The sequence below is a fragment of the Cajanus cajan genome, chromosome 2 (assembly GCF_000230855.2).
Source record: "Cajanus cajan strain Asha chromosome 2, NIPB_CcT2T_4, whole genome shotgun sequence".
Classification (NCBI taxonomy): domain Eukaryota; kingdom Viridiplantae; phylum Streptophyta; class Magnoliopsida; order Fabales; family Fabaceae; genus Cajanus; species Cajanus cajan.
Window position 1 is genome coordinate 6,816,926 of NC_138518.1, and position 9,883 is coordinate 6,826,808.

The 9,883-nt window shown below is 24.8% G+C and overlaps 1 protein-coding gene across 1 annotated transcript; it reads right to left on the bottom strand.

Annotated features, from left to right (window-relative positions):
* Window positions 1–3,342: 3,342 nt before the first annotated feature.
* LOC109792209 (uncharacterized) lies at window positions 3,343–9,431 on the bottom strand. Its single transcript, XM_020351601.3, has 5 exons — window positions 8,959–9,431; window positions 8,611–8,700; window positions 4,557–4,706; window positions 3,726–3,923; window positions 3,343–3,620 (listed from the first exon to the last, which is right to left on the bottom strand). The coding sequence occupies exons 1-5, from the start codon at window positions 9,346–9,348 to the stop codon at window positions 3,519–3,521; spliced, it is 930 nt and encodes a 309-aa protein (XP_020207190.1). The 5' UTR covers window positions 9,349–9,431; the 3' UTR covers window positions 3,343–3,518.
* Between the last annotated feature and the right edge of the window lie 452 nt (window positions 9,432–9,883).

The window sequence follows — 9,883 nt, forward strand, 5'->3', positions numbered from 1 at the left end:
AATTTCTGTTAATACCATTAATTTATTACGAATTATATTATTGAAACAACAATCACTCATTCTTCTTACAAGGGAAACATTTTGGGATATTAATAATATAAGTGAATCTCATTTCTCACCAAAATATATATATATATATATATATATATATATATATATATATATATATATATATATATAAGAGAGCATAAGTTTCCCTGTTGAAGTCCTTTGAAATTTTTTGTGTCCTGTCCAATTAAATGTTTGCCTTGAAAGAAAAGGCAGCACTTGCATTCTGACAAGATGTAAGGCATTAAGTGACATACAGAAAATCAGTTAATGAACTTTGAAGGACATTAAGTGATCATCATGCAATCTGTGAGCTTCAAATTTATGATGGCTGGACTTCCTTAAAATCCCAAAAATATGGGCATGAACATCATAGTGTCTTCAAGTATATATAACAAAATTGAATTGCTAAAGCCCGCTGATAAATCCTCTAGGGTCCAGATATATTTTTTATAGTTACGGTAGGTATTGCAATTTTTCTTTAAATAAAAGATATCTTCCAATTAAGTGTGTAAATAAATTAAGGTGGATATGTTTAAACTAATTTAGATTCAGAGTAAAACAAAATTTTTTATATAAAAAATTATAAGACTTCTTTATATAATCAACTTTTACAGGAGTAGTAAGGAATATAAATGATTCGATAATCTGTACTAACAATTTTTATCAATAAAACATAATTTAGATAAAGAATGCAAATTTTTTGTCAACAAAACCAACCTGAATTTAATTGAGTTGGGTTAAATTAAATAATTAAATTCGTTTATAAAAATATTAATATATTATAGAATTATGAGAAAAATTTTAAAAATCAGAAAATAAACTATATAATTAATTGAAGTCATAATAAATATCACAAACAATACTAATATAAGGGATATATTGAATTGAGATTTCAAAGAATTTTAAAAGATTTTTTCATTATAAAAAACTCTTGTGTATCTAATTAAGAGTTTTTCTAATATAAAAAAGTCATGTGATATGTAATTAAGAATATTAAGATTTTTTTTTAAGAATACATCAAATTAAATTTAGTGACATTGAATTAAAATAATCATGAATTTTTTTAGGAGTATGTGAAAATCTAGTAATATTCAATTAAAACTTTTTTTTATTTAAAAAAGGTCTGTTATTATTAAAAATATATATAGATTTTAATGAATTATTTTGAATGATAAATTTTGTGGGATTTTTTTAGTAGAATTTATATATATTTCACTCATCTAACAATCTTATCAAAATCTAAGAGATTTAGCATGACTTTTTTCTCATTTATTTCCTCCTCATTTTTTTTATTCTCTCTTTTTCCTCTCTCACTTTATTTATCTCTCTCTCTCTCTCTTTCTCTCTCTCTCTTCTCATGACCTCTCTATCTCAAGTTCTCCTTATCTTTTTATTCATCACTCTTATTTATTTCTTCTTCTTCTATATATATTTTTTTCCTATCTCTCTCAATAAATTTTATTTTGTTCATATGGTCGGGAATCAAATATTTGAGAAATCAACTATCACAAATCTTGTTAGTAGATATGATAAATTTATTACAAAATGATATTCTGTAATTTGTTATCTGTATTAAAATTATGAAAAAAATATATTTTTAATTTCTTAAAATATTTAATACATTTTTAATCTATACATTTATCAAAAGTGATGGTTTTAATCCTCATCAAGAACTAAAATTGTATGTTTTGAGTAAATGAAAGAACTAAAAACGTGTTAAAATTTTAGAAAGACTAAAGCCAACATTTCAAAATATTTTTAGAGATAAAAACATTTTTTCCCTTAAAACTATTTATTGTGAAGACTACAGTTCCATATCGATTACAGTTCCATGTTTATCAATTTTCAGAGATGAGTCACTCCGTATGAGTAGGTCGTGTATATTTTCCTTGTCAAAATCCAGCATGTGTTTGTTTTAGAATGTTATTTTTCTTTCTTTTGTTTTTTTTTTTTTTATGTCAATTATAGTGTTATATATATCACTGATGAAGGCAGGTGTGTTAAAATGGGTAGGATCCAAAAAGGTAGCCCAATATAAAAAGTTTTGGTTAGGTTAAGGCAATGGATCAATCAGGCCCTGCAAGCTCAAAATTTTAATTTATTTTTACTTGTTTGGGCTCAAAGTCGAAGGTCCTAAAGCAAGGAAAAATGCGATACATCTTCAAAGTCAAAACATTGTGATAGATTGGTAGACACGTTCGTGAAAAGGAAGCAACACCAATGTAAAATTGGGTCGGATACTTTATCTGCAAACTTTTGGGCCTCACACGTGGTAGTGAGACTTTATTTTTCCTTTTTACTTTTATGGTGTGTTTAGGAATGTAATTTAGTAGGAAATAGAGAAGAAAGAGAGATTATTAAAGAATTAAAAAAAAACACACACACGTGTGTTTGGAGGAGAGAATCTAAATAAATTTGAGAGGATATTATGATGAAGTTTATGTGAATTTAATTCCACTCTTTTATGGGTGAATTTATTTAAAATTTTCACAAAAAAATGTTTTAACAAGGCTATTTTAAATATATAAATATATATTAGATAAAAATGTAATTATTTAAATAATTTACTTTTACATAAAAACCTAGCTATATAAAATATAATTTTAAAGTATCAATTTTTTTTTCTATTTTTCACTTAATTCCATCACCAAATAACTACAAATTTTATTTTATTTTTTAATTATTTCCTATTAAATTAATTTTCACATATTTTTTTCAACTCGCCCTCCTCCACCAAACAAAGCATTAGTATCTCAGGAAGCACAATGATTTTTTTGACAAGAAAGTAGAAGAGTCGATAAACTATAAACCTTAAACCTTGAACAAATACTACACATTTGTAAGATTTTAATGTAACTAATGCAAAAAAGCACTTCATACTTCTATGCATTTTTAAAAAAACAAATGATAAAAATAACTGAAATTAAATATATGTGAATGGTAAATAAATAGAAGGTGTAAATGGTTTTAGATAGATATTTAAAGGGTGTGAAAAGTTTGAGAAACAAATTTACAGAAAAGAAGATAATGAAAAAATAAAATAAAATAAAAGAGTATATATGAGAGAGAAATAGTGTTTTGGAAGCAAAGGTAAAACAATCAACAGAATATGAATATTTAAAAAGCATATCACTTTTATTATTAGCATAGATATAGATGTTACGATAAATTTCTTTGTAAATTACATTTGAAGTAATGTTAGTATCTTGATATTTATTATTTTTAACTAATATCTTGAAACATTTTCTCGATGTAACTCTTAATATAGTTATATATAATTGAGCATGTTAGAAAATTCTAACATATTTTAAAGATTTATCATGATTATTATCAATAGTTATTACAAAAGAAATTGTCCAACCCAAAAGAAATATTACATGATAAGGAGTTAATGTAATTATACAAATATCATCTTAACTCTTACTCCTAATAAAATTGATTCATTAATAATGGATCAACAAGCAAAACTAAATCGAACATCTGGGTTTGTTCCTCTTGAACGAGTTATAATCAGCTAACAATCTAACAGTAAATCCATTATTAACATCCTCCACGTAAGTTTTGAGAATCTGTGAATCAACCAAAACATAAAACAATTAGTCTATAATCACATTGAGGTGAATAAGACTCATTTACTGAACATAGTTTGACATAATTAAGAATGTAATTCTAACCGATTGTAAAATGTTTTCCAAGACATATTCAGGAACCCAGGCGAGTAATGGAGGAAAAGTAAGGTTTAAACTAATGTCTATATTATTCTTCATCCAGTTACGCCTTCCCTTCCTTTCCAAATACAAGGCTCCTTTGACATTGATGTTGAAATCTAGTGGCATGTAATCAACGTTGAGATCAGGAAACTCACACCTTGTCTACAAAAAAATAAAAATAAAAATTAATCACTTGTCTAATATAATATATTTTTTTTAACAGCAAATAGTTAATATTATTGGAATACACAGGTACAAGGGATACCTGAACCCTTTTACACTAGCTATATGAAGCAATTAACAAGGAAAATATTAAATTACAATAGTATTCCTCATATTGAAAGTTAGCAGCTTCATAATCCACCTTTAGTTTTTCCCTCTTGAGAGCCTCTGATAAGCTTTTCCTTTTCCTGTTTATCTCTACTCTCTAAGTTAACTAAATTCCCAATTATTGTTTCCTCTTGTTGGTCATATGTTACTCCTAGTGCCTTACCTATTTCCCAAATTTTTTTTGCCTCCATTACATCATTTTTCAACCAGTAGAGTCTGTTGCAATTTTTTATGCTACCATCAGAGATAGAGCTGCTTATAGAGGGAATTTGAGGCCTAAACTTGTCTAATATAATATAAGTGAGTTTTTATAAACTAATTTATACATAAGTTAATTTTAATTTTTAAAATATTTATTTTATTTTTCTTTCATATGTTTTTCTTCTATAAATACTTTCACAGAACGTACATTATCAAAATATATTATATATTTTTCTTAAAAGCTCATAGATTTGTAATACTTACAATATGAAACGCCAGAAGCTTGGTGATATGGCCAGGAATCTCAGGTGGGTATTCATCTGCTTCAGATATGCATTTAGCTTTAATGTGTATTACTGGTTGAAATGTTAAGAACAAGGCTTGGATGCCACTCATCTTAACTCTCCACTCTTCCTGTGTATGTATAAGTGACAAAGCAATATTTTTAGATGAATGATTCAACTAGTATAAAATTATATATATATATATATATATATATATATATATATATATATTAAGTTGTTGTTCAATTTTAACAAAATTTGATATACACATATATATTAATATGAATTTTCAATCAAACGGTTGAATTTACAAAATTTACATTTAATATAAAGTTATTAAGTGGTGTAATACTTAGTAAAAGTTACACCGGTATCGTTTAAATTCTCCTCATATATATATATATATATATGTATATAGAGAGCATATCAAGTGAGAGAGAATTTATTATGAGAGATGAGAGGGTTAAAATATAACTCTTAGATTAATCAAGTGAGAGAAAATTTAGAGGTTAATCAAGTGAGAGGAAATTAATCTAAGGGTTATATTTTAAGATTAAAAAAATTTGAGTCTTGGTTAATATAATTCGAGCTAACAAGTTGATCTAAGCTATTAGTGAGTTTGAATTGAGTGGAGCTTAAGTTGGAGAAAAAAGTTCATGCTAAACTTAAATTCAGTTATGAACTAAATCAAATGTTATCGACTCGAACTCAATTGACAACTTGACTCGACTCATTTCTAATCCTTATTTAAGTGAAATATTCAACTTTTTTTTTAATTATTAAGTTTTGCAAAAAATTTTGGCCAATCATCTCTTATGAGTCTTCTTTTTTAATTATTTTTTTATACATCAGATTCAAACTTAAAAAATCTTATATAAAAGGATTAAGTTCAGTTTCATTTAAATCAATAATTTATTAGTCAATACCTACTACCTACATGTTTAATATATATGATAAAAAGAAGGGTACAAAAAATTCTTAAAAACTCAAAAATATCTTACTACTTCAACAACTTTAATTAAAAAGTATATTTTATATGAAAAATAATATTTATAAACATAACTTTTTAATTCTCGTTATATATTACTCTCCCATTCTTATAATATGTGTCATTTTAAGTTTTTTTTTTTATATATATAAATTAAATTTTTTTAATAAATTGATGAAAAAAAATTAATTTTATATATTATTTTATATTCTTTTACTAGAAACTATATAGGTTAATAAAATTTTTTCAAATAATATTATTAAGAAAAAAAAAATTACAACTCAAGTTAAATCTTACATACGTTAAAATTTATGTTACAAATAATTAAAAAGAATGAAATGACAGGGTAAGGATTGCATTGAACTCCTAACCATTAACAAATTCGGTACTCAAGGACCAAGGTTTTTTTTTTTTGATAAGCAAAAAGATTTTAATGAGTTAGGTGCAGCTTCAAAATAATTCTACTTCATTAGGAATTATTTTCATTAAGCGAAATTGTGGTTATTAATATGAAAATTTCAAGACCACGTTTCACTACACAGTTTTTTCAAACTATTTATTTGCTTTTTTTTTATTAATTTTTTTTTAAAAAAAAAACAGAAATAATTGACTAAAATATAAAAAGAAAAAAACTGGCTAAATTACTTTCGATGAATGATATATATTTTTTTTTAAAAAAGTTATTTTTTTAACGAAATTAATAAAATTAAACTATATAAAGTATTTATTTTAAATAGCGTGATTCAGTTTTTATACTTTTTTATTTATAAAAAAAAAGTTGAAAAAAAAAAACATTAAACATTAAACATAGATGTTCATACATTTATCTTCACTCTTTCTTCTTCAAGACTAATCTATAGTGATTATTTTTTAATAATTAAGTCCGGATGATGTATAGTCTCGTAATTAATTTTTTAATTTATAAAAAATTAATAAAATTTAGTTACGTGTCATATATATATATATATGAGGAGGGTTCAAACGACACCGGTGTAACTTTTATTAAGTGTTACACCGCTCAATAACTTTATATTAAATGTGAATTTTGTAAATCTAACCGTTAGATGGAAAGTTCATATCTCTTAGATCATATATGTCAAATTTTGTTAAAATTGAACAACAACTTGAAGGTAATCAAAGTGTTCATATTTTAGTATATTTTGAAATGTATATATTACGTCAATTTTATTTTATGAGAATGAAGTATCAAATCATCTTATATATATATATATATATAGAGGAGGGTTCAAACGACACCAGTGTAACTTTAACTAAGTGTTACACCGCTCAATAACTTTATATTAAATGTGAATTTTGTAAATCCAACCGTTAGATTGAAAGTTCATATCTCTTAGATCATATATACCAAATTTTACATTAATCTAAGATGATTTGATACTTCATTCTCATAAAATAAAATTGACGTAATATATACATTTGAAAATATACTAAAATATGAACATTTTGATTACCTTCAAGTTGTTATTCAATTTTAACAAAATTTGGTATATATGATCTAAGTTATTGAGCGGTGTAACACTTAGTAAAAGTTACACCGGTGTCGTTTGACACCGGTGTAACTTTTACTAAGTGTTACACCGCTCAATAACTTTATATTAAATATGAATTTTGAAAATCCAACCGTTAGATTGGAAGTTCATATCTCTTAGATCATATATATTAAATTTTATATTAATCTAAGATGATTTGATACTTCATTCTCGTAAAACAAAATTGACGGAATATATATATTTCAATATATACTAAAATATTAACACTTTGATTACCTTGAAGTTGTTGTTCAAATTTAACAATATTTGATATATATGATCTAAGAGATATGAACTTTCAATCTAACGGTTGAATTTTCAAAATTCATATTTAATATAAAGTTATTGAGCGGTGTAACACTTAGTAAAAGTTACACCGGTGTCATTTGAACCCTCCTCATATATATATATATATATATATATAAAAACTGTAACAATAACTGCTAGGTACGTAGCTCATATCATTCAATAACTTCTCATTTTCTTGATGTGTTTTTTGATCCTCTATTGATGGTAGGTCAGATTAAAGTTTTATCTTCCAATTAACAAAGTGGTTTAAAATTTGTATTTTTTAACTGGGAATTGATATATGATTTCTGACTTGAGTATAATGTTTTGATAAAAGTATTATTTAACATTTATTGGATTTTTTTTTTTGTTGTAAAAATAAGGTATACTTCTTTATTAAAATTAAAATAAAATCCGAATTTTACCTTCTATATGATAATCGATTGTTTTTTTTTTTTTTTAACTGGTGCATGCATTAATCCAAGAGGATGCATTGCTCAATGTTTACTTGTGTGACTAAAAACATTGTAAATGGTTTCTCTTACACTGTTTAATTTATTTGTCTTTAAAAAAAATAAGAAAAGAAAGCTTCTTCCACCGCCCTCATATATATATAAAAGGATGAATATGTTTACTTCAAGAATAAATTTATTTAAATTTATTTTATTTAATAATTTATATTTTATATCAAATTTCAACAATCCAACAATTGAATTTAAAATTCTTAATATATAAATTAAGTTTACAAATTTTTTAAAAATTTAAAAATTATTTAATACTTCATTTTATGAATTATTTAATATTTTATTGAATTAATAAAATAAAATATGAAATAACTTTAATTTTTAAAAAATTTATAAACTTAATTTATGTATTAAAAATTTTTAAATTTAATAATTAGATCATTGAAATTTAATAAAAAATATGAATTATTAAATAGAATAAATTTAAGTAAATTTTATTATTGAAGTAATCAGATTTCTCTTATATATAACATGATATCAGATAGCATCAACCATTTTTCATATGCTTTATTCTAAATATATACTGCAACAAACCTTGATAGCGTATTGTTGTAATTTAATATACAAACGTTGAATGGAAAATAAATTATCAATATTTGAGCAAGAAAGATGAAAAATGAGATTCGTTTCCAAAAGTCAAGGCATTATTAAGCAACATTATTAAAATCTGCAAAATGGAAGTACCTCGTTAATCTGCTGGTGGCATGTTGAATTTTCTGGAAATATAGATCGGAGTACCCTTTCCTTGTCCTCTATATATTCATTAAAGGAAGCCTGAAAAATAAAATTATAATAATTAAAACTAACTTTAAATACATACATGCACAACATAATAACATTTTGAATCTGTTTGAGTAAATTTTTCCAATAATACTTCTAAGAGAAAAAATAAAATAAAATAAAATATTTCATATATACTAATTTGTAAAACCTCTTTTTCATTAGCTTTTTAAAAATGATTTTAACAAGAAATTTATCTAAACACACTTAGAGAGAAAGCATAAAGAAAGTAGGGCACATATACATACATACCCAAGGCAACTCATGAAGGGGAACACTACCACTGCTTTTGTAATTAAAGGAGGAAGATCTATTCATAATTTTCTTGCACCCCAAACGGTTCCTTGAACCAGATTCACGATCACGATGGTGCAACTTGTGCTTCTTTGGTGGCATGAAATGGATCCGAGACAAGTAGGGTTGGCATGGATTTAGGAGAATGCTTGCCATGCTCTTGTGATTGTCTTTAGTTGCACAACTTTTCTTGTTTGAAAAAGATGCCAAGTGAATTGTTATATAAAAAAAATTCCTATGGAGGTTATCCCATGATAGGGTTTTGCTATATATAATATGAAAACAACTTTGCCTACCAAGTTTTAGGAACTTAACATGATTATAAAATGAAACACTTTTTGTGTGCATACCATGGTAAGAGACACAAAGAAGAAAGACAGAGAAGAGAGAAATACATGTGATAAGTGATATAATGCTATGAGAATAAGTGTGTATCCTCTCCGGTATCATTAACTTTGAATATGAGAAAGAAGTCAAATATTAAAAACAATCGTACCTTTTTTTTTTTTTTTTCTTCTCTTAGTAGAAATTTCCAACAATAAGAGAGAGGTAAAGAAAAATGAGAAATGTTAAGAGAGATTTTAGCAATTGTGTCCAAGATTTACTCTTTCACAATAGAGTAGATAGTGCATATCTACTCTCATCCAGTCACATACATAAATTTATGTACGGTAAATTTATTTATTTATTTTTTATAACAATTATCTTAAAAATTATAATGACCTAATTTTTAATTAGTCAATAATATAAAATGTTTTATGTTGAGAATGCAAAAAAAATTAACTATTTATAACATTGATCGAGTAATAAATTTAAAATAACAAATAAGGAAAAATCTTGAAGGAAATCACATATATAGTGTGATACAATTTTTGTGAACAAT

Coding starts and splice junctions, on each gene's coding strand:
- LOC109792209 (XM_020351601.3), bottom strand. CDS start 9,348: ATGCACACAAAAAGTGTTTCATTTTATAATCATGTTAAGTTCCTAAAA. Junction 8,701..8,958: donor CCCTTCATGAGTTGCCTTGG/GTATGTATGTAT, acceptor TTTATTTTTCAG/GCTTCCTTTAATGAATATAT. Junction 3,621..3,725: donor TGGAAAACATTTTACAATCG/GTTAGAATTACA, acceptor GTTGATTCACAG/ATTCTCAAAACTTACGTGGA.